This window comes from Ranitomeya imitator, chromosome 4 (genome assembly GCF_032444005.1).
Source record: "Ranitomeya imitator isolate aRanImi1 chromosome 4, aRanImi1.pri, whole genome shotgun sequence".
In the NCBI taxonomy this organism is placed as follows: domain Eukaryota; kingdom Metazoa; phylum Chordata; class Amphibia; order Anura; family Dendrobatidae; genus Ranitomeya; species Ranitomeya imitator.
The window spans coordinates 408,379,557-408,405,162 of record NC_091285.1 but is presented as its reverse complement, the minus strand read 5'-3'; the positions used below and the strand labels follow the sequence as shown (position 1 = coordinate 408,405,162).

At 44.7% G+C, this 25,606-nt stretch overlaps 1 protein-coding gene across 1 annotated transcript in view; it reads right to left on the bottom strand.

Moving 5' to 3' along the window:
* The window catches only part of LOC138676256 (collagen alpha-1(VII) chain-like), an 831,262-nt gene that overhangs the window by 71,103 nt on the left and 734,553 nt on the right, over positions 1 to 25,606 (bottom strand). The window contains exon 96 of the mRNA XM_069765365.1: positions 8,469 to 8,517. Coding sequence (XP_069621466.1) covers positions 8,469 to 8,517 — 49 coding nt within the window. The remainder of the gene's footprint in view (positions 1 to 8,468; positions 8,518 to 25,606) is intronic.

Here is a 25,606-nt window from a genome sequence, read left to right as displayed (position 1 = left end):
TTTGGTTTAAAAACAGCATACCAGAGGGTAACCATAAGTGTGGCCACTGTTCTTTTTGTCCATTTCATCTTACCACAAAACAATTACAAATAGGAGGGATTACACATGAGGTACAAGATTTTATTTAGTGACAGACATGCCATATAGCATATGTTATATTTTGCCCTAGTGGATTTTACTATATTGGAAAAACTATCTACCCTCTTTTTGTCCGATTCCGAGAACATTTTAATTCTATATTGTCAGATATTGTCAGGTAAAGGGGTTCCCAGGCTAATCAGCCATGTAAAGGAAAGTTATGCCGCAATCCAGAGCTCTTACATTTTGCTGGGATTGAGAGGGTAAAATAACCTGTTCAAGGAGGGGACCTTCAGAAAATGCTACTTAGAAGAGAAGCCAGGTAGATCCTGCGCACTAGAGCACAGAGTGCATCAGGATTCAATGATAAAGTCGATATGTCTGTTTTCCTGTAGCCTTAAAGGTGTTTTTTTAATTTATGAGAATTGTGTTGTAATTTTTCGTTCAGTTGTTCGTCTAAATTTGTATATGTGGTATGAGGTCTCCACTCGTCTGGATGATGTCTGAGGAGGGGAGGCTCTATACTTGTATATGAGGCTCGTTGCTTCCTTTCCACCTAGGACCCGTAGAAGTGCATACTAGTGCGAAACAGCCATTGTCCAGTGTGTTTCCACTGAGAACTTTCCTGCCTCTGCTTTTTTTAATGTAAATCCGAAAAAAGGACAATTTTATGGGACGGTGAGAGCCACTTTTTCCTTTCGTTTTCTGGATATGGACATTGTCACAGTATTTTTCACATGGCATGGCACCCAAGATCCCTAGGTCAGTACTATATTTAATCTTTGGGAAAGTGCAGCCGTGCCAACCACCTGTCTTCACTTTAACCATTTGTTCATCTAAGAATGTTATATGAGTATCATTAGTGATATTTTTTGAGCCCCTAAGAAAGAGAGGTTTTGCAATATTTGACCCTGATTCGTTTAGCAATGTTAGCTGTGATTGGTGTAATGATCTGAGTGCTTGGATTTGTTGAACCCGATCTTTTTCTGTTTGATGACATCATACCAAATCCATTAAAAGATCTGGTTACCCATGTGCTTGATAAATCTAGACTCATACCCTGATGAAGCCAGTTTAGCTGGTGAAACATGTCGGGGAGGTCTAGGAGTTGTTTTAGTGCTAGTTACTGGTGTATAAACAAACTTGAATGAAGGTAGTGGTAGCGGCAACACCAACTCCCTCTAATAAATCAATATTATTATTATTTATTTATATAGCACCATTGATTCCATGGTGCTGTACATGAGAAGGGGTTACATACAAATTACAGTAAACAGACTAATAATAACAGACTTACATTCTACAGAAATGTTGGGAAGAAGACAGTAGGTTGGGGGGTTGTGGCAGCTCCTGTGTTGGAGAGGCGGTAATTCTGGTAGTGGTGAGGAGGCAGAGGTGTCATTGCAGGCTGTAGGCTTTCTTGAAGAGGTGGGTTTTTAGGTTCCATCTGAAGGATCCGAATGTGGTTGATAGTCGGACGTGTTGGGGCGCAGAATTCCAGAGGATGGGGGATATTCAGGAGAAGTCTTGGAGGCAATTAGGTGAGGAGCGAATAAGTGTGGAGGAGAGAAGGATGTCTTAGGAGTACCGGAGATTACGTGAGGGAAGTTCAGAGGTTTATGGATGAGACAGGCTATTGATGGCTTTGTAGGTCAGTATTCGTAATTTGAACTGGATACTCTGAGGTAATGGGAGCCAGTGAAGAGATCTGCAGAGGGGAGAAGTGGAGGAGTAGCAAGGAGAGAGATGAATTAGTGGGCAGCAGAGTTAAGGATGGACTGGAGAGGTTCAAGAGTGTTAGCAGGGAGGCCACAGAAAAGGATGCTGCAGTAGTTGAGGCAGGAGATGATGAGGGCATGCACAAGCATTTTAGTAGTTTGAGGTTTGAGGAAAGGACGGATTCTGGAGATATTTTTGAGCTGGAGGTGACAGGAGGTGGAAAGAGTTGGATGTGCGGTTTGAAGGATAGAGCAGAGTCAAGGGTTACATGGAGGCAGCGGACTTCCGGTACGGGGGAAAGTGTGATCTCATTAATTGTGATAGATAAATCAGATAAGGAAGATCTGTGAGATGGAGGAAAGATGATGAGTTCAGATTTGTCCACATTGAGTTTGAGGAAGCGAGAGGAGAAGAAGGAGGGTATGGCTGATAGACACTCCGGGATTCTGGATAGCAGAGAGGTGATGTCTGGCCCAGAGAGTTAGATCTGAGAGTCATCAGCATACAGGTGGTTCTGGAATCCATGGGACTTTATGAGTGGTCCCAAGCCAAGTGTATAGATTGAGAAGAGTAAGGGTCCTAGAGCAGAGCCTTGGGGGGCACCAACAGAAAAAGGGTGGGGTGAGGAGGTAGTGTGGGAGTGGGAGACGCTGAATGTGCAGTTGGAAAGGTATGAGGAGATCCAGGATAGGGCGAGGTCTTTGATGCCAAAGGAGGAGAGGATGTGTAGTAGGAGGCAGTGGTCAACTGTGTCGAAAGCAGAGGACAGGGCTAGAAGGAGGAGTATAGAGTATTGTCCGATAGCTTTGGCTGTAAATAGGTCATTAGTAGTTTTGGTCAGGGCATTCTCAGTGGAATGATGGGGATGAAAACCAGATTGTAGATTGTCATAGAGCAGGTTAGATGAGAGGTGGGAGGAAAGTTCAGCGTGGATGACATCCGTGTATCATCAGTCTGACATGCACCGGCTCCTGGGAATTAGCAGTACTGTTTGCACTGTTCCCCTGCGCTGTGTGCTGAAGTGAAGACAGCTCACATCATTGTCTCCTTCTTGCGCTGCTATCAGCGCTAGCAGGGGAGAATATTGAGAGTTGTATTCAACTTTTAAATTTGAGAGCAGGTTCCGCCTGATGGGAGTATTAATCAGCCACCACCTGCGCTATATATAAATAAATAGTAGCAAAAAAAATTACCTGGGTTCCCCTGGTAAGGGTGCTGTGGATATTGGGCCCTCCCAGTCTAAAAATAGCAGCCGGCAGCAGCCCCAGAAAAGGCAAATCTATTAAATGCACCAATTCTAGCACTTTGCCTGGCTCTTCCCACTTGCCCTGTGGCAGTGGCAATTGGAGTTCATATTTGTGGGGTTGATGTCACCTTTGTATTGTTTGGTTCAACTCACTGACGTCAGCAAGAGCACCTTGTAAATGTTGTAACAGCGCTCGCTCTGACGTCAGCAAGTTGAACTGAACTCATTGGCTGTGAACACCCAGGACCTTTCTGATGGCACCGTGAGACACCAGTCAGGTCATAGGAGTTCACTGCGAGACACTAAGCAGCACTAGCACATGCTGCTCAGTGTCTCTGCTGGATGGCAGGCTGTATAGTTGCATCATGCAACAATGCAGCTTGCTATATAGATGTAGCAGAGCTAGACCCGTCGAGGGTCAAATAAATTATCTTCTTCCCAGACAGGTGAGAAATATTGTTGTTTATTATTTTAATTCTGTTACTGGAGACATTCTTCTGTGAAATGGGTGATGACGTGAGTATGGTTTAATTTAGACTCATTAAAGGAGTCTGTGTAATTCTTTCAATTAAAGGACATTATTCTGGCTGTGTGTTTTTTCATACCATATGACTGATAATACAAAGGTGATATCAATCCCCAACTATCACTCCACTTGTCACAGCACCACAGCAAGTGGGAAGAGCAAGGCTAAGTGCCCGATTTGTTGCATGTTATGGATGCCCCATTTCTGGGGCATCTGAGAGCTGATGTTTTTAGGCGGGGAGGGGGCCAATATCCATTGCCCCTTCCTAGGCTATTAATATCAGCCCGAAGCTGTGTTCCTAGCCTTTTCTGGTTATTAAATATAGAGGGACTCTATGTCATATTTTTGGGTGGTCCCCCATTTTAATAACCAGGAAAGGTGAAGTATACAGCAGTAAGCTAATATTAAGCTGCGGTGAACTCGTTCATGTCAGTGGTATGCTTCACTAGGATCCCTTGCAGACATTCCTGTGACGTCTGGAGCTCAGGGCCCTGCATAGGTACTGGGAGGAGTGCCTTATCTCCTGGTGCACAGGGGACGATGGATGCTGAACCATGAGAAGGGAAGGGAATGGATTCCAGGTGCACTTCAGGACTGGACAAGAAATCCCTGGGCCAGCAGGAATAGCAAAGGTGGGAATAGTCCATACTGGAAACAAACTCTGTTAAGGAAAATGTACTGTGTTGAGGAAACAAGAAACAAGAAGTGTTGTGCCCAATACTGCGATTAACAATCTGATGAACTTGAACTGTCCATTAAACCATTGTTGGTTAATATGAACTGTGTGTCCTTTTAGTTATGTTGAGCAGCTCCGGAAGATGGAAGCCTTGGAGCTGAGGAGGCCTGTGGTGTACATTAGAGTTTTATGCACCCCACACTGGGCAGCACATTTGGACTGGGGCACAATTTTTCTGTAAAGTGCCAGGGCGTAATGAGACATCAGCTTGGTGATGGCTACCGCTCTTGATCACTTTAAACCCACACTTACTGCGAGTCTCCCATCCTGAACATACAGCATCATATGTGTCAATGAGACTGTACGTTCTGTTCAGGTGAACCGCTTTTGGAAAAGTAGCATTTACATTGTGTATCACAACACCTTGCACTTCATAGTGTAGACTGCAGTAACTATTTGCATTTTTAATATTATACAGTGCCTAAGAATATGTGGGTACGGTCAATGACTCTAAGAAAGGATCAGTGGTCAAAACAAAAATAAGCAACCTTTTTTCCTTTGCAATTTCAGCTATTAGACTGAATTTAATTACGGTATCTGCTTTGGATAGAACAGCAGCAAACATTGGAATCACATCCAACACATACGTAATTGTCCTTATCTGTATCACTGTCATTACTGCTCAACTATAACTTGGTTTCTATGTGGCATATTAGTTACTAGAAATCTGATTATAGTAACTCATAGTAACTGACTATGGTACTTTAAATTGGTCATATTTCAGGGTATTATTGTAATACTTATTAAAAGCAGCACCTGAGGTATCCATGGAGATGGCTATATTAAATACATTGTCTTGTAAAATAATCCTAAACAGTTTAATAGCTGGAGTTATAGCTATTTCAGCCATAAGCAAAGAAAAAAAGGATTACAATATAGTACATGAACATACTACATTGGAAAAGTGCCCACATACCATGTATCCAGGAGAAAAGATCATTTCAATGCTAACCAATTTTAAAATACACACAAACAGGTTACAATTGTAAAACTTTAGGCAAAATTAATAATAAAAGCCATAACTTTTTATTTTTCTATCATTGTAACAGGCTTGTTTTTTGTGGGCATGGCCATATTTCATATAGCACTATTTTGGGATATATACACTGCTCAAAAAATAAATGGAACACCCAAATAACACATCCTAGGTCTGAATGAATGAAATATTATCATTGAATACTTTGTTCTGTACAAAGTTGAATGTGCTGACAACAAAATCACACACAAATCATCAATGGAAATCAAATTTATTAACCAATGGAGGCCTGGATTTGGAGTCACACACAAAATCAAAGTGTAAAATAAAATTGCAGGCTGATCAGTCGAAATGCCTCAAGACAAGGAAATGATGCTCAGTAGTGTGTGTGGCCTTCACGTGCCTGTATGACCTCCCTACAATGCCTGGGTATGCTCCTGATGAGGCGGCGGATGGTCTCCTGAGGGATCTCCTCACAGACCTGGACTAAAGCATCCGCCAACTCCTGGACAGTCTGTGGTGCAACGTGACTTTGGTGGATGGTGTGAGACATGATGTCCCAGATGTGTCCAAAGGGATTCAGGTCGGGGGAATGGGTGGGCCAGTCTATAGCTTCAATGCCTTCATCTTGCAGGAACTGCTGACACACTCCAGCCACATGAGCCAACCGCACCAGCATATGGTTACGCAAGGGGTCTGAGGATCTCATCTCGATACCTAATAGCAGTCAGGCTACCTCTGGCAAGCACATGGAGGGCTGTGCGGCCCTCCAATGAAACCCACACTACTCAGCATCATTTCCTTGCCTTGAGGCATTTCCACTGGAGTTGGATCAGCCTGTAACTTCAATTTCCACTTTGATTTTGAGCATCATTTCAACTCCAGACCCCCGTGGGATATTAGATGTGATTTACGTTGATAATTTTTAGGTTTTATTGTTCTCTACACATTCCACTATGTAATGAATAAAGATTTACAACTGGAATATTTCATTCAGTGATATCTAGGATGTGGGATTTTAGTGTTCCCTTTATTTTGTTGAGCAGTATATATTATATATATATATAATGAGATAGCAAGTAATGACATTTATTTTCATGTAACAAAAGGAAAGTAGTCCTGTCTCAAGTTTTTTTTGTTACATATTGTCATTGACCAGCCTAACTTTCCCCCCTGCACATGCAGAAGAGCTTCTACCACAATACTATATGCATAATGCGTGCGTATAGTAAATAGTTAATGAATGAAAATGTCATATGAGGCAATCAGGTTTTATGTGACTGTTTCTAAAATGAAGAAGCTTGCAGTATACTCATGCTGATCTCTGAATTTTAAGAAAATAGGGCCGCAGTAGCGCAGACTTAAAGTCTGTAAGTTGCATCACATGTTAAAGTTTGGGCAAATTTATAAAAAAAAGTGGGCCAACCCTTTAATTAAATACACTTCCTACATTCTCACCCCCTTAAGTATGTAAGTTCTTGGGCATGGTCATGCAGCGCCCCAGGGTCCTGGTCGTTGCAGTAATGTTATTTTCCTCTACGGGGGAGTGATGTTACGTTTCGAGGCAATGAAGGAGAACTCTTTGTCAGGTAACACAATTCATGCAACATGTTCACACTCCAGACCAGAAGGGGGAGCTCTAAGCCTGTTTAAGGTAAGATAAGAACATCCTGATCTGGAGGGAAAAGGGTCAGTTCCTGTCAGGAAGTCAGAGGGAAAGGAAACAGAGGAGCCCTGTGGTCTGAAGTGCTACAGCTCCTAGGAAACAGACGGATAGAAAGCAGAACATATTGCAGCAAGCGTAAAGGAAAGCAAAGCAGAGGAGAGGATATAAGAGGGAGATCAGGCAGGAGCAGGCTGCCTCCTTCTGAGGTACAGAAATCCCGTAGCCAGAATTCCGGGGGAGTAAGGATCTGTAAGCTTTGCTTCAGAGACTGTCAGAACAGCTAATTGCAAGTTACCTGTCCACACCTACACCCAGGAGGCATGGTGGCACCTCTCAGAGGCCGGGGCGTGTTAGAGTCCCTACAAACAGCCTCAAGCCATCAGTCATACGGGTTTTGTCCTATCCATCCGGGGGACAGAGAGAGACATAACATCTACAACAGTTGTGAGGACCTTATGAGAAGCTTAGCAGTAAGGGACTACAACACTGCAGCGCAAGGGAAGGCTTCTGATTTCCACCTGGATAAGGGAACTCTGGAGTTGCCTCTAAACCAGACACTGCCTGCCCTGTGGTCTGTGCTCTGGACTGTGGATGCTGAAACCTCCAGTAAAAGGTAAAGAGACTGCAACCTTGTGTCCTCGCTCTTCACTGCGCCTCTCACCATCCACCATCTACACACTGAGAAGCCCTGGGGACACACTTCACCTGTGGGAAGGTATACCATCTAGCTGCCATAACATCACCCTAGTGGACCCCCTTAAAGCAGCGTTGGTCACCCTTACCGAATACCACAGGTGGCGTCACGAACACAAACTCCATCCCTTTAAAGACCTTTCCCCTTTAACACGGACGTCCCAAGGGCCACGGACCGGGACAGCCACCGTGACATCCCCCTGAGAACCAAAGGACCCAGTACCAAGTACCCCATGGCCCACGGGGGCGCTCCAGTCATCTTTTCCTTTAGAGTCTATATTTGTAACGGCTCATTCACACTTCCCATTTATCTTTTACAAGTTCTCCCTGTTTTTGAAGATCGGGAATTGTACCTAGTATAGTCTTCTACTGTGCTGTTCAAATGTCCGATTATTTTTGTGGACCTAGTGGTCCTTGCAAAACCGCGGAGACATGCCCAATATTGACCATCAATGCAAGTCTTTAGGTTCATTAAAAAATCAGACTGCACTTGGAAGGTTTAGAAACTTGGTTTTACATCATCCAAGAGAAACTGATGAAACTTGGCACAACTGATGAAACTCGACTGACACTCTGATGAGAATCTGATCAAACTCTGAAAAAAACTACTAATGAAACTAGGAACATTTTTCTCTTACGAGAAAAATATGGATGTCAGAATGAGCCTTAAGGTTGACTAATACATCCATGTTTCACAGGTTGGCTATATGATGTTTGCTATATGAAGAGCTACAATAGCGTTGAGGCATTTGTGTTTCAAATGGTTTCAATGTAGTAAACAAAAATCTGCTGTGAGACAAATGGAAATTGATTTCTACTTCAACTTACCACACTTTCCAATCAATTCCATTCTGACTAGGTTTTTCACATCTTCCTCCTGTAAAAACAATGTTACATAGAGGAAAAGCAACAGTTAAAAAACTTTCTTCATAGCAATACATAATATTAAAATTATATTGTAGATATACCACTAAACATGACTTCCTTCAGTCTCTCTTGCTTATACAGAACAATATGGACATAGCCAAAGAGTGGAAAAAAGAACAAAAAACTTAACCCCCATACCAGGTGATCTCCACTGTTCCGACAGCTGGGTCCCCTGGGAATCTTCTGATGTTATTTATCCCATGTGAGCACTGCAGCCTATCAGTTACTACTGATGGGCTGGAGCCCTTACAGCTTTATCAGAAGGAACTGTTCCATCTGGTGGAACTGTGAAGTTTGCAGCCCACCAGTGGCCATTGATAAGTTGCAGTGCTCCTGTGAAATAAACAATGTCACGGAATTGTCAGTGACCACAGCGCTTAGAGAGGAGGAGCGGAACTGGTCTGAGAGGTAAGATGTAATTTTGTTCTTTTATTCAGCACACTGAGCGCACTTAAATGGGGTTCTCCAGTAGGGGATGTGACGCTGAATCACTTCTCACAACCAAGCCATGAGACAGCATTGTCAAGGAGTCCAATGTCAAAAGCTAGGAAGGAACATCATAAACAGAAGAAAGAGACAAAAACAGTCAGGTAACGGCTCGAGGTAAGAATACCAGGAGAATAGTGGATCAGAGCAGCAGGGGTTAAATAGAGGGATGGCCAACACAAGATCCAAGGTCTGGCAACAAAAGATCTACAAACAGAATGAAACTACACAGTAGCTGAATGTACGCCTGATGGAGGTCTGTGAGTAATAGACCAGTTAAGTAGCCTGGCAATCACCTGAGATAATGAACACCTGGAGACAGCCTGCGTCTCCCAGTCTCAGATTGGACGGCTGAGCTGTCAATCAACACACTCACAGCTCAGCACGCCCCTGCACCAGACTGGACAACTGAGCTGTCAATGAAAGTACTGACAGCTTCAGCACTCCCCTTTACCAGATTGGACGGCTTAGCTGTCAGTAACTGCATCCCAGACACACTGAGGGGTGGAACTATGACATTGGATAATTCTTTCAATATTTGCAGTTGTCAGGAAATATTTCACATAAAGGATTGTCAATACTGCCTGAATTCCAACAGTAAAGAAATTTCAATGACCATAGAAGGCGACTGGTCAAAAGACATTATGGCAAAAAACATAGGTTTCTGTAATGAATTATATTCTAAGGCCTTGCCTGTTACATCATATTCTTTGCACCTGTTTTTGACCTTTTTTTGTTTGTGCCCTATTCATTATTCTATTTGTGCCTTTTTAAGTCTATTTTATATGTACTTGCCTGTTTTGTCTTTTTCCTCTTTGTGCGTGGAGTGTAGTGATTTCAGATGTTTTTGCCTTATTCATCAATTGCAACTTTTTAAAAAGTCACAAATTTAGTGTAACTTCTCGTCAGTCCTTTTTTGGTGTATTTTTGAGTCCATCAATATTTTGGTGCAATTTTGGCGACTTTTAACTCTAACGTGCCAAAAGTCGCAAAAACAGTGCAAGATAGGAAGAAAGATCACTTTTTACTTTGCTCTAAATTCTGAATCCCTCTTTGCGCCATTTTTATGAATTTGCACAGAAATGGCAAAAAATACTACCACACAGAATAGAAAAATGACTTAAAAAAGCCCGGCAAATAATGAATTGGGGCCATAGTCTTCATTATCTTAGATCAGATGTATTATGACATCTGCAATTATTACAGATTCAGTGGATGGTTCAAACTGCAAAGAGATGACATGGTTAATAAATGTCCGAAAACTAACTACTATTCCATGGAAAGGAAATTCCATGGCCCCAAAGTTACTCCCAATAATGTATTATACAATCAGAAACCTCAATCATGTATATCAAAAAGTGACATCTTACCACAAACTGTCTTTGCCAAGTCAAAATATAAAAAAAAACAACAAAAAACAGACAATGTTGTCAGTCGACAATACTGAATATTTTTTTTATACCTTGGCTGCTTGATGACAGCCATTTGTGGCCAAAACATCACTTTTTTATATGCCTGATTGATTTTTCTGATTGAAAAGTAAATTATTTGGAACAACTCTGGTGCCTTGTAATTTCCTTAATGTACAGTATATTACAGTAGTTGTTACATTTCAACAATATATAAGTTTTACAGCAAATATAAAACTGAGATATTTCTGCATAAAAGAAGTGTCTCTTTGCAGGAAAAATGCTGCATGAAAAACACGTGTTTTTGCTGCATTTTTTCCCCCAGTCATTACAATGGATGAAAAACATTGCAAAAACGCTGAAAGAATTGACATGCTGCAGATATGAAACTGCTTTAAATCTGCAAGGAAAAAATATGCAACTTGTTCATGAGTAGGGTTGAGCGAAACGGTCGGTCATTTTCATAAGTCGCCGACTTTTGGCAAAGTCGGGTTTCATGAAACCCAACCCGATCCCTGTGTGGGGTCGGCCATGCGGTACGCGACTTTCGCGCCAAAGTCGCGTTTCAATGACGCGAAAAGCGCCATTTCTCAGCCAATGAAGGTGGACGCAGAGTGTGGGCAGCGTGATGACATAGGTCTCAGTCCCCACCATCTTAGAGAAGGGCATTGCAGTGATTGGCTTGCTTTCTGCGGCATCACAGGGGCTATAAAGGGGCGTTCCCACCGACTGCCATCTTACTGCTGCTGATCTGAGCATAGGGAGAGTTTGCTGCCGCTTCGTCAGAAGCAGGGATAGCGTTAGGCAGGGTACATTAACCCCCAAACCGCTTGTGCTGCAGCGATTTCCACTGTCCAACACCACCTTTTGTTTGCAGGGACAGTGGAGGCTACATTTTTTTTTCCATAGCGCTGTAGCTCATTGGGCTGCCCTAGAAGGCTCCCTGATAGCTGCATTGCTGTTTGTACACTGCTGTGCAAACCAACTGCTTTTTTCAAAGCACAATTCCTGTTGCTCCTTCCTTTCTGCACAGCTATTTGTTTGTTTGTCCACACTTTTGATTTAATTTGTGCAGCAGTCCACTCCTTGTTATTGCTGCCTGCCATACTTTGCTGAGATTACGGCAGGGAGATAGTAATTGTAGGACAGTCCCTTTTTTTTTTGTTTCGTTATATCTCTTCAAGCCACTTTCTGCCACAGAAAATATACTCTAATACAGTGGCCCAGATTTATTCACTAGTCTCCCTGAAGAAAAAAAAAAAAAAAGGGTGCAGATTAAAATTGGCAAATCTGTATCAGTGGCAGTCCTGTGTGTGGCATCTGTGTCTCGTTTTCTGGCACAGAAAACATACAGTATAACAGTGGGCCTGATTTCTTACCAATTCTCCCATAAATAAAAAAAAAATAGTGGGAGATTAAGATTGGCAATTTTGCCTCAGTGCCAGTGCTGTGTGTGGCATCTGTCTCTAATTTTGTGCCACATTAAACCTAGTGTGTAGTACTGGGCCAGATTTCTTTTAAATTCTCCCTGAAAAAAAAACAGTGGGAGATTAAAATTGGCATTTCTGCTTCAGTGCCAGTCCTGTGTGTGCCACCTGTCTCAAATTTTGTGCCACATTAAACCTAGTGTGTAATACTGGGCCAGATTTCTTTTAAATTCTCCCTGAAAAAAAAAATAGTGGGAGATTAAGATTGGCATTTCTGCTTCAGTGCCACTCCTGTGTGTGCCACCTGTCTCAAATTTTGTGCCACATTAAACCTAGTGTGTAATACTGGGCCAGATTTCTTCTAAATTCTCCCTAAAAAAAAAATAGTGGGAGATTAAGATTGGCATTTCTGCTTCAGTGGCACTCCTGTGTGTGCCACCTGTCTCAAATTTTGTGCCACATTAAACCTAGTGTGTAATACTGGGCCAGATTTCTTTTAAATTCTCCCTGAAAAAAAAAATAATGGGAGATTAAGATTGGCATTTCTGCTTCAGTGCCACTCCTGTGTGTGGCATCTGTCTCTAATTTTGTGCCACAGAACATATACTGTATAAGAGTGGGGCACATTTCTTCAATATTCTCCCAGAAAAAATAAAAAGGGGGAGATTTTTATTGGTAGTGTCTGCATCAGCGTCAGTCCTGTTAGTGGCATATCTGTCTGCCACTGAAGCTGTGTACTGTTATACATTGGGCCTGATTTTCCCTGCAGTCTCACCCACCTATAAAGGGATATATAAATCCAACAGACGTTTGAGTTCACCTTGTAACTGGTTTTACAGTAAAAAATACCGTTAGTTTGGTTACGTTTTTCAAACAATGAGGAAGTCTGGTGGAAGAGGTCGTGGCCGTGGGCGGTCATTGCCAGCTGGTAATGATGGTAGTGGTGGTGGAGCATCAGGTGGTCGTGGGAAAAGCAATATAGCACCTAAGTCTCGAGTTGTTGAGCCAGGTTCGTCGTCTGGCTACACAAGGCCTCGAACGCTCCCTTTTCTGGGAGTAGGAAAACCGCTTTTAAAGCCGGAGCAGCAAGAACAAGTTTTGGCTTTCCTTGCTGACTCAGCCTCTAGCTCTTTCGCCTCCTCTTCTGAAAGTGCTAAATGTAAAAGCAGCGCGTCGTTAGTGGATGTTCATGGTCAGGGACAAGTCGCTTCCTTGTCTTCTTCACCAAGAACAACAGAGAAGGATGCGTCAGGCGACACAACGGGTTACTCCATGGAGCTCTTTGCACATACCGTTCCTGGGTTAGAAAGTGAAACAGTTAACAGGCCATGCCCATTACAAGTTGAATCGGACATGGAGTGCACAGATGCACAGCCACAGCAAGATTACTATGCTGTTCCTTTGACTCAGACCAGAACATTGCCCTCGCAGTGTACTGATCCAGAATCAGACCCTGATGAGACTATGGTGCCCCGTCACGAACGCTATACCACAGGCTTACACGATGACACAAACGAAGTTGCACACGAGATAGAAGAGGAGGTCATAGATGACCCAGTTGTTGACCCCGATTGGCAGCCATTGGGGGAACAGGGTGCAGACGGCAGTAGCTCTGAACCGGAGGAGGAGGAGCCGCAGCAGGCATCAACATCGCAACAGGTTCCATCTGTCAGGCCCGTATCTGGCCAAAAACGCGTGGCAAAACCAAAACCAGTTGTAGGACAGCATGGCCATCCGGTTAAAGAAGCTCAGTCTGCAATGCCTGAAAAGGTATTCGATAGTAGAAAAAGTGCAGTCTGGCATTTTTTTAAACAACATCCAAATGATCAGCGCAAAGTCATCTGTCAAAAATGTTCAACTACCTTAAGCAGAGGTCAGAATCTTAAAAGTCTAAATACAAGTTGCATGCGTAGACATTTAACCACCATGCATTTGCAAGCCTGGACTAACTACCAAACATCCCTTAAGGTTGTAGCACCCACGGCCAATGAAGCTAGTCAGCAACGCTACATCCCTTCCCTCACTGTAAGCCCACCATTTCCCGCACCACCTGCAGTAAATGTGCAGGTTTCGTCACCAGGCCAAAGCAGTCAGGGAATCACCAGTTTCGTAGTAGGAAACACTGCATGTAGGGCACCAGCAAGAATACCATCTCCAACCCTCTCTCAGTCTGCCATGTCCACTGGCACCCTCGCTAGTTCCACAATCTGCAGCTCTCCAGTCCAGCTCACCCTACATGAGACTCTCATTAGGAAAAGGAAGTACTCATCCTCGCATCCGCGTACACAGGGTTTGAACGCCCACATTGCTAGACTAATCTCATTAGAGATGATGCCCTACCGGTTAGTTGAAAGTGAAGCTTTCAAGGCCCTGATGGACTACGCTGTACCATGCTACGAGCTACCCAGTCGACACTTCTTTTCAAGAAAAGCCATCCCAGCCCTCCACCAGCATGTAAAAGACCGCATCATCCATGCAATCTGTGAGTACAAAGGTGCACCTGACAATAGATGCATGGACCAGTAGGCATGGCCAGGGACGTTACGTGTCCATCACGGCACACTGGGTTAATGTGGTGGATGCAGGGTCCACAGGGGACAGCAATATTGGGACAGTTCTGCCTAGCCCACGGTCTAGGAAACAGTTGGCTGTAGGCATTCGCCCCCCCTCCTCCTCGTCCTCCTGCAGAAGCGAGAGCTCGTCCACAGACCGCAGTCGCACAACCACTCCATCCGCAGCTGCCACTGTTGCACACGAGGTGTCCCATTATGGGACAGCTAGTGGCAAGCGTCAGCAGGCTGTATTGGCAATGAAGTGTTTGGGCGACAACTGACACACCGCGGAAGTTCTGTCCGAGTTCTTGCAGAAAGAAACTCAGTCATGGCTGGGCACTGTACATCTTGAGGCAGGCAAGGTAGTGAGTGATAACGGAAGGAATTTTATGGCTGCCATGGCCCTTTCCCAACTGAAACACATTCCTTGCCTTGCTCACACCTTAAACCTGGTGGTGAAGTGCTTCCTGAAAAGTTATCCAGGGTTACCCGACCTGCTCCTCAAAGTGCGCAGACTTTGCTCGCATATCTGCCGTTCGCTCGTACACTCCAGCCGTATGCAGAACCATCAGCGGTCTTTGAACCTTCCCCAGCATCGCCTAATCATCCACGTTGCAACAAGGTGGAACTCCATACTGCACATGCTTCAGAGACTGTGCGAACAGAGGCGTGCTGTTATGTATTTGTGGGAGGATACACATACACGGGCAGGCAGTTGGATGGCAGACATGGAGTTGTCAGGTGTGCAGTGGTCGAAAGTACAAGACCTGTGTCAAGTCCTTCAGTGTTTTGAGGAATGCACGCGGCTGGTTAGTGCAGACAACGCCATAATAAGCATGAGCATCCCCCTAATGCGTCTGCTGATGCAAAGTTTGACGCACATAAAGGAGCAGGCGTCTGCAGCAGAGGAAGAGGAAAGCCTTGATGACAGTCAGCCATTGTCTGGTCAGGGCAATTTACAGGACGAGGTAGCAGGCGAAGAGGAGGAGGACGAGGAGGATGATGGGAATGAGTATTTTTTGAATGAGGAAGCTTCTCCGGGGCCAATAGAAACTGGTGGCGTTGCAAGGCCGGGTTCAGGTTTTTTGAGGGAGACAAGTGACGTAGATTTGCCTAAAACTGCCCCTCAACCCAGCACAACTGCAGATTTGACAACTGGAACTTTGGCCCACATGGCGGATTATGCCTTACGTATCCTCAAAAGGGACCCACGCATTATTAAAATGATGACCGATGACGATTACTGGTTGGCCTGCCTCCTTGTTCCTCGATATACAGGCAAATTGAAAAATATCATGCCACATGAGAACCTCGAACAAATATTAGCAACCAAACAAGCAACTCTTGTAGACCGTTTGATTCAGGCATTCCCAGCACACAGCGCCGGTGATGGTTCTCACACGAGCTGCAGGGGGCAACAGGGAAGAGGTGTTAGAGGTGCACAAATCAGAAGTGGCATTGGACAGAGGGGTTTTCTGACCAGGTTGTGGAGTGATTTCGCAATAACCACAGACAGGACAGGTACTGCTGCATCAATTCAAAGTGACAGGAGACAACATTTGTCCAGTATGGTTACAAACTATTTTTCATCCCTTATCGATGTTCTACCTCAACCGTCATTCCCATTTGATTACTGGGCATCCAAATTAGACACCTGGCCAGAATTGGCAGAATATGCATTGCAGGAGCTCGCTTGCCCGGCAGCTAGTGTCCTATCATAAAGAGTATTCAGTGCTGCAGGTTCAATATTAACCGAAAAAAGGACTCGTCTGGCTACCCAAAACGTTGATGATCTAACCTTCATTAAAATGAACCACAACTGGATTTCGAATTCTTTTGCCCCACCTTGCCCGGCCGACACCTAGCTTTCCTATGAAAAGGTCTTGCCTGTGGACTACTCTGAATGACTTTACCAATCTCGTAATTTGCAGCAGCTGATTGTCCAGCATACGACATGCTTACACCTCCCTAAATGGCCAAACTCCCCACACGGGGCCGTGGTATCGCCACTTGGCGCAAGCACCCGTGAGAGTGCTGTTTGTCTGAAGAGGTGGGTGTGCACGATTTTGGTCGACGGCACTGCCACTGGGTCCCTCATAGTACAATAAAGTGTCTCTGGCGGTGGTGGTGCGCACCCAACGTCAGACACACTGTTGTAACATGAGGGGCCCTGGGCCTGTACCACCGGCCACAAGAGAGTTTCCCCCCCCCAGCTCAAACATTGCTCTACCACTTGCACAATTATCTCTCACAGTTCCACCAATGTTTAGTCATTCCCATTTGATTACTGGGCATCCAAAATAGACTCCTGGCCAGAATTGGCAGAATATGCATTGCAGGAGCTTGTTTGCCCAGCAGCTAGTGTGCTATCAGAAAGAGTATTCAGTGCTGCTGGTTCAATATTGACCGAAAAAAGGACTCGTCTGGCTACCCAAAATGTTGATGATCTAACCTTCATTAAAATGAACCACTCATGGATTTCGAATTATTTTGCCCCACCTTTCCCGGCTGACACCTAGCTTTCCTATAAAAAGGTCTCGCTTGTGGACTGGTCTTACTGACTGTTCCAATCTCTTAATTTGCAGCAGCTGTTTGTCCAGCATACGACATGTTTACACCTCCCCAAATGGGCTAACTCCCCCCACGGGGCCGTGGTCTCGCCACTTGGCGCAAGCACCCATGAAAGTGCCGTTTGTCTGAAGAGGTGGGTGTGCCCATTTTTGGTCGACGGCACTGCCACTGGATCCCTCATAGTACAATAAAGTGTCTCTGGTGGTGGTGGCGTGCAACCAACGTCAGACACATCGTTGTAACATGAGGGGCCCTGGGCCTGTACCGCCGGCCACAAGAGAGTTTCCCCCCAGCTCAAACACTGTTCTACCACTTGCAAAATTATCTCTCACAGCTCCACCAATGTTTAGTCTATGCGCTGACATCCTTCAATGCCTGGCACTGACAATACCAATTTGTTGACATGTATGATGCTAGTTAAAATAGTCAGGGTCAGTGTCCTACATTGACACCAGTAAATACTTAGCTCCAAATTACTATGTCTGAAACTCAGCAGAGGAGCCCACCCCTGTACCTAAGTATGCCACCCTTTTGTTTTTTGGTTTTGTTGTTTTGCGAGACATTAACATCCATTTATTTTTTGGGAGTACTAACTGTGTCAGACACTCCTTCCAATCGTCCTCCGCTGACCACACCAATGCTGCCTATGTACCCCTGCAAGATAATTCAAACTGCATTGAGCCTAATTTTTTTACTTTAGGCCTACTAAGTCTGTCTGCGGTCCCTCCTTCCAATTGTCCTCCGCTGACTACACCAATGCTGCCTGTGTACCCCTGCAAGATAATTCAAACTGCATTGAGCCTATTTTTTTAAAATTTTAGGCCTACTAAGTCTGTCTGCGGTCCCTCTTTCCATTTGTCCTCTGCTGAGCACACCAAAGCCGACCGTGTACCCATGTAACTTTTTTTCATCCTGCAGTGAGCCTACTTTGTGGTGTAAGGCCTACTAGCAGTGTCTGTCTGCGCCACTTAATACAGCTGTCCTCCTCTAAAAAAAAAAAAAAAAGACTGATTTTCAGCTTGTCAGAATTATAAAACTGCATTGGGGCCACAAGTTTCGTTGTGGTCTACAAACAGTGTCTGCCGCTCCAAGGTGTTCTCCTGGTTGCCTTTCCTGAGCTTCAATCTTCAGGCTCTTGTTAAATAGTTTTTTAATCGAACAACTGCACTGGGGCTACTAGTTTGGTTGGGGCCTACTAACGGTGTATGCCGCTCCGTGCTGTTCTCCAGGTTTCCTGTCCTGAAATTCCATTTTCAGGCTCTCGTTAAGTAGTTGTTGAAACAACACTGCATTAGGCCTACAAGTTGGGTCTGGGTTGTAGAGACGGTGTCTCCCGCACCAAGGTGTTCTCCAGGTTGCCTCTCCATAGCTTCTATCTTCTAGCTCTCGGTAAGTAGTTGTTGAAACAACACTGCATTAGGCCTACAAGTTGGGTCTGGGTTGTAGAGACGGTGTCTGCCGCTCCAAGGTGTTCTCCAGGTTGCCTCTCCATAGCTTCGATCTTCTAGCTCTCGTTCAGTAGTTGTTGAAACAACACTGCATTAGGCCTACAAGTTGGGTCTGGGTTGTAGAGACGGTGTCTGTCGCTCCAAGGTGTTCTCCTGGTTGCCTTTCCTGAGCTTCAATCTTCAGGCTCTTGTTAAATAGTTTTTTAATCGAACAACTGCACTGGGGCTACTAGTTTGGTTGGGGCCTACTAACGGTGTATGCCGCTCTCCAGGTTTCCTGTCCTGAAATTCCATTTTCAGGCTCTCGTTAAGTAGTTGTTGAAACAACACTGCATTAGGCCTACAAGTTGGGTCTGGGTTGTAGAGACGGTGTCTGCCGTTCCAAGGTGTTCTCCAGGTTGCCTCTCCCTAGCTTCTAGCTTGAAGCTCTCGTTAACTAGATGTTGAAACAACACTGCATTAGGCCTACAAGTTGGGTCTGGGTTCTACAAACGGTGTCTTCCGCTCCAAGGTGTTCTCCAGGTTGCCTTTCTCTAGGTTCTATCTTCAGGCTCTTGTTAAATTGTTTTTAATATAACACTACATTTGGCCTACTTGTTTAGTTGGCCCTACTAACGGTGTCTGCCGCTCCTTGATGTTCTCCTACACTGAACAAACCAGTGCCGCCTGTTTACTTCTGTTACCAATTTTGAACTGCATTTAGCCTACTTACTGATTTGGGCCTACTCACTGTGTCAGCCTCTCATTACAGTTGTACTCCACTGAACAAAGCAATGCCCCCTGGTTAGTCCTGTTACCAATTTTGAACTGCATTTAGCCCACTTTATTATTTGGGCCTATATCTGTGTTTCCTCCTCATCCTGCCCATTGCCCAGCCAGTGATAGATGAGTCTGCTGGTACATTGACCCAGAACGTTACATTCCCCGTGCACGCTACACAGCCAGAATGTGACCCTGCTGAAAGTCAGGTTCCCCTTCCCGCATACCATACCACCTTACACGGGGACAAAGAGGAAGGTGCAGATGAAAGTGCATGTTCCTTCATCAGGTGGGGGGGAATACTTGTTGGCGATGTCACTGGCACAGGACCCCTCATAGTACGCAAAATGTCGTTGCCGGTGGGAGGCGCCTCTGCCATGCAAACACACCGCCGTACTTTGAGGGGCCCTGTGCCAGTGCCAATGCCAACGTGAGGGCCCCCCTGCTTGCTCAGGATCACAGCACTTGCAAAGTTTACATACTTACCTCTCCCTGCTCCACTGCCGTGACGTGGTCCAGATTTCCTGGGCCCACTAAATACTTGAACCAGCCCTACCCCCCACAGCTTTAGCCAAATGACCCCCAATTTCCAATGCCTTACTATTATTATAAGGTAAATTAAGATTGGCAAGCTTCAGTAACAAGAATGGATGTTTTTGCCATTAAAATGGGCACTGTAGGTGTTTTCCTGGCCTCCACTCACTGCCGACTATGCTCCCCAATTGACTTGCATTGGGTTTCGTGTTTCAGTCGATCCCCGACTTTTCGCGATAATCGGCCGATTCCACTCGACTCGACTTTTGAGATAGTCGGGTTTCACAAAACCCGACTCAACCCTAAAAAACTAAAAGCCGCTCAACCCAATTCATGAGACATCAGGAATCTCATTCACTTTACTGGAACGGTAAAATGCTGCATTTTTCATGGTAAGAACATGAAGGAAAAAATTAGGGAAAATGTGTCAAAAAATGCTACGTGCGCGCCTAACCTTAAAGAATAACTGTCGTTTCAATCCTTAATTAAAAAATTAATGACACGTGAAAATAAGCAACTATGTAATACACTGGAGAAAATAAGTATTTGAAACACTGTCGATCTTGCAAATTTTCCCACCAACAAAGAATGGAAAGGTCTGTAATTTTTATCGTATATATACGAGAGACAGAATCTAAAAATAAAAAACAGAAAATCACATTCTATGTTGAAATAATTAAATAAGATTTTATTTCATTAAATAAGTATTTGATTACCTACCAACCATCTGTCCAAACAATCACCTGACAAACCAGCAAAATGCTTATATGTTGGGTACAATGATTTTTTTTGCTTGATTTAAAAACCTCCTTACAAGTCAAGTCCTGCAGACAACAATTATATTTTCTAAGCACAGAAAGATTGTATTAATTAGACATGTGCCTCGGTGAGATCACAGGTAGCACAGTGAGAAAGCCGCACGGTGCAGCGCTGAGCTCAAAGAGCTCACCGCAGTTTAGTTTGAGAAATTTTTCCAGGTGAACTGCAGTGAACAGAAAGGCTTTTTCTCACTCCCTCTTCTCCACACAGCTCCTCATCATCCCCCTTCTCCACACAGCCCCTCATCATCCCTCTTCTCCATACAGCCCCTCATCATCCCCCCATTCTCCACACATCCCCTCATAATCATCTTCCCTATGCAACCCACCCAAGTTACATCAACCCTTTCCAAAACACAGTACAGACCAAAAGTTTGGACGCACCTTCTTATTTAAAGATTTTTCTGTATTTTCATGACAATTCACACAAGTACATTCACACTGAAGGCATCAAAACTATGAATTAACACATGTGGAATTATATACTTAACAAAAAAGTGTGAAACAACTGAAATTATGTCTTATATTCTAGATTCTTCAAAGTAGCCACCTTTTGCTTTGATGACTGATTTGCACACTCTTGGCATTCTCTTGATGAGCTTCAAGAGGTAGTCACCGGGAATGGTCTTCCAACAATCTTGAAGGAGTTCCCAGAGATGCTTAGCACTTGTTGGCCCTTTTGCCTTCACTCTGCAGTCCAGCTCACCCCAAACCATCTCGACTGGGTTCAGGTCTGGTGACTGTGGAGGCCATGTCATCTGGCGTAGCACCCCATCACTCTCCTTCTTGGTCAAATAGCCTTACACAGCCTGGAGGTGTGTTTGGGGTCATTGTCCTGCTGAAAAATAAATGATGGTCCAACTAAACGCAAACCAGATGGAATAGCATGCCGCTGCAAGATGCTGTAGTAGCCATGCTGGTTCAGTATGCCTTCAATTTTGAATAAATCCACAACAGTGTCACCAGCAAAGCAAGCCCACACCATAACACCTCCTCCTCCATGCTTCACGGTGGGAACCAGGCATGTAGTGTTCATCCGTTCACCTTTTCTGCATTGCACAAAGACATGGTGGTTGGAACCAAAGATATCAAATTTGGACTCATCAGACCAAAGCACAGATTTCCACTGGTCTAACGTCCATCCCTTGTGTTCTTTAGCCCAAACAAGTCTCTTCTGCTTGTTGCCTGTCCTTAGCAGTGTTTTCCTAGCAGCTATTTTACCATGAAGGCTGGCTGCACAAAGTCTGCTCTTAACAGTTGTTTTAGAGATGTGTCTGCTGCTAGAACTCTGTGTGGCATTGACCTGGCCTTGTCACCAATGTGTAAAACAAAGAAGCACGCAGCACAAAATGCATATTGTGAAGTGGATTTTCATGGGCACATCCACTATGTGGGTTCCAAGACCTAATGGGGTGCATATGACTGACTATGCAGCATGGCTCGCCTTCCTGCCAATGTATAAAACAAAGGAATATGGAGCACAAAATGCATATTGTGAAGTGGATTTTCATGGGCGCATCCAGTATGTGGGTTCCAAGGCCTAATAGGGTGCATATTACTATGCAGCAGGGCTCACCTTCCTGCCAATGTATAAAACAAAGGAGTATGGAGCACAAAATGCATATTCTGAAGTGGATTTTCCTGGGCCCATCCACTATGTGGGTTCCAAGGCCTAATGGGGTGCATATGACTATGCAGCAGGGCTCGCCTTCCTACTAATATATAAAACAAAGGAGTATGCAGTACAAAAAACATATTGTTAAGTGGATTTTCCTGGGCCCATCCACTATGTAGGTTCCAAGGCCTAATGGGGAGCTTATGACTGACTATGCAGCAGGGCTCGCCTTCCTGCCAATGTATAAAACCAAGGAGTATGAAGCACAAAATGCATATTGTGAAGTGGATTTCCATGGGCGCCTCCAGTATGTCGCTTTCAAGGCCTAATGGGGTGCATATGACTATGCATCAGGGCTCGCCCTCCTGCCAATGTAATAAACAAAGGAGTATAGAGCCCAAAATGCATATTCTGAAGTGGATTTTCCTGGGCCCATCCACTATGTGGGTTCCAAGGCTTAACGGGGCGCATATGACTGACTATGCAGCAGGGCTGGCCTTGCCGCCAATGTGTAAAACCAAGGAGTATGGAGCACACAATGTATATTGTGAAGTGGATTTTCCTCGGCTTATCCAGTATGTGGGTTCCAAGGCCTAATGGGGTGCATATGCCTATGCAGCAGGGCTGGCCTTCCTGCCAATATGTAAAACAAAGGAGTATGCAGTACAAAATGCATATTGTGAAGTGGATTTTCCTGGGCCTATCCACTATGTGGGTTCCAAGGCCTAATGGGGTGCATATGACTGACTATGCAGCAGGGCTGGCCTTGCCGCCAATGTATAAAACCAAGGAGTGCGGGAGTACAAAACGCATATTGTAAAACATGGGCACATCCAGTATGTGGGTTCCAAGGCCTAATGGGGTGCATATGACTGACTATGCAGCAGGGCTGGCCTTGCCGCCAATGTATAAAACAAAGGAGTATGGAGCACAAAATGCATATGGTGAAGTGGATTTTCATGTGCACATCCAGTATGTGGGTTCCAAGGCCTAATGGGCTGCATATGACTATTCATCAGGGCTCACCTTCCTGCCAATGTATAAAACCAAGGAGTATGGAGCACAAAATGCATATTTTGAAGTGGATTTTCCTGGGCCCATCCACTATGTGGGTTCCAAGACCTAATGGGGTGCATATGACTATGCAGCAGGGCTGGCTTTGCCGCCAATGTGTAAAACAAAGGAGTACGCAGAACAAAATGCATATTGTGAAGTGGATTTTAATGGGCACATCCACTATGTGGGTTACAAGGCCTAATGGGGTGCATATGACTGACTATGCAGCAGGGCAGGCCTTGCTGGCAATGTGTAAAACCAAGGAGTACGGGAATACAAAATGCATACTGTATTGTGAAGTGGATTTTCATGGGCTCATCCACTATGTGGGTTCCAAGGCCTAATGGGGTGCATACTGTATGACTATGCAGCAGGGCTGGCCTTGCCGCCAATGCATAAAACAAAGAAGTATGGAGCACAAAATGCATATTGTGAAGTGGATTTTCCTGGGCCCATCCAGTATGTGGGTTCAAAGGCTTATTGGGGTGCATATGAATTGGTAGCAGGGCAGACCTTGAATTCAATGCAACACTTTTTCAGGAGTCCCCCCTGGACATCTTATGAAAGGGGTATTGTGGTGCGTCGTAATTCTTGGCAGCCCATCCACTCACAGCATAGGCTACAACATCTTAGGAGACCCACTGTTTCACAATGGCCCTTTAAGAAGATTAATGCTGCCTGATGCACCAGTAAAAATAGGCCCTGTGACTTTAAGAGTCCCTCCTTCATAAATGAAACAAGATGGGTCTGCTTATGTGTCACACACCACATGGCCAGCTAGGGGTGTTAAATGTTACAATGACATTTCCCAGTGAATGCATTTGTAGTGGTTGAAAGCAATGTTAATGTTAAAAAAACGCTTCAAAAACGCAGCGTCTGAACTAAGCCTAAGTGGGAGAGGAAATTTTCGGTCTGGGGTTAAATATTTGGCCTTACAGGCAAGTTACTAACCTGCAAAGGATGTACCTTGACATATTTCCAAGCAAAACCCGTTTTGGTTTCGTTTTCATGTGTTTTTTGTAGCACTCAGAAAAATAGCATGAATCTCGGAAAAAAATGATTAAGGCTGTGAACTAGGAGTCAGGAATGCTTCCAGGGGCGATCCGCATGATGTACCTGTGTCATTTGAGCAGTGTTTCCATCATTTTCAGCTGTTTTTAGACCTTAAAAGGACCCCCGGGGGGACTGCAATAAATATACTCGGGTCTCCCATAGACTTACATTGGGCTCTTTGTTCTGGCCAAGTACCAGAGTATTCCAATTTGCTCGACCTGAGCAATGAGCACCCAATCATTTTAGTGCTCGCCCATCACTAGTTTTGATGCCTTCAGTGTGAATGTACAATTTTCATAGTCATAAAAATACAGAAAAATCTTTAAATGAGAAGGTGTGTCCAAACTTTTGGTCTGTACTGTACATCCTCAGAGTACTCACACTGAGTTCTAAGTCCTCATTCCCATTCGTACAAGGGTCCTCTCCTCACACAGCTCCATGGTGCAGCATGTAATTTCCTTCCTCTCCAGCAGTCTAGCACAGCGCTGCTTCCTGCTATCGGGTCTTCACTGGACTGAAGAAGGCCCCGCCCCTTGCGGTGACATCATTCCCTCCAAAAATCAACTCCGTTCTAGACGCCTTCTTGCTACGTGTGTAGTCTCACTGTCAGTGATTGAGTCTGCTGTGCTGTGAGTGCGTTGTTCTATACCCGATGTCGGCCGTCTGCACTGGTCAGCAACTAGTGATGTGAAGTGAGAGCTTTCTCATCACCTTCTGCTACCGGCAGGTAATGAGTAAGCTCTCACTTTACATCACTTGTTGCTGAACAGTGCAGGCATCGGAATAGAATAATGGACTCACGCGATCAGAATACAGGGCAGAGCAGGCAAATGAAGGTGGCAAGAGTTGTGGTGCTGGCCAGGGGATGGTCCCATCGGAGGATTTTCCGGTTTCCTGGTGGGCCAGTCCGACCCTGCGTCTGACCTCTGTAATTGCAAAGATTTCTGTACCAAACATTAAGTTCTGTTCTTCTATTGTACCAAATAATTCATGCAATAAAACGCAAATTAAATTACAACATCAATACAAATATGCAAAAGTACAATAATTCTCTCAGGCCACAGACTAAGAATGATCCTATTGCTGTAATGAAGTATTATTTGGGCCCGAGTGTATTAAATGGTTATTGTTAGGGTTGAGCGAAACGGATCGTTCATTTTCAAAAGTCGCCGACTTTTGGCAAAGTCGGGTTTCATGTGTGGGGTCGGCCATGCGTTACGCGACTTTCGTGCCAAAGTCGCGTTTCAATGACGCGAAAAGCGCCATTTCTCAGCCAATGAAGGTGGACGCAGAGTGTGGGCAGCGTGATGA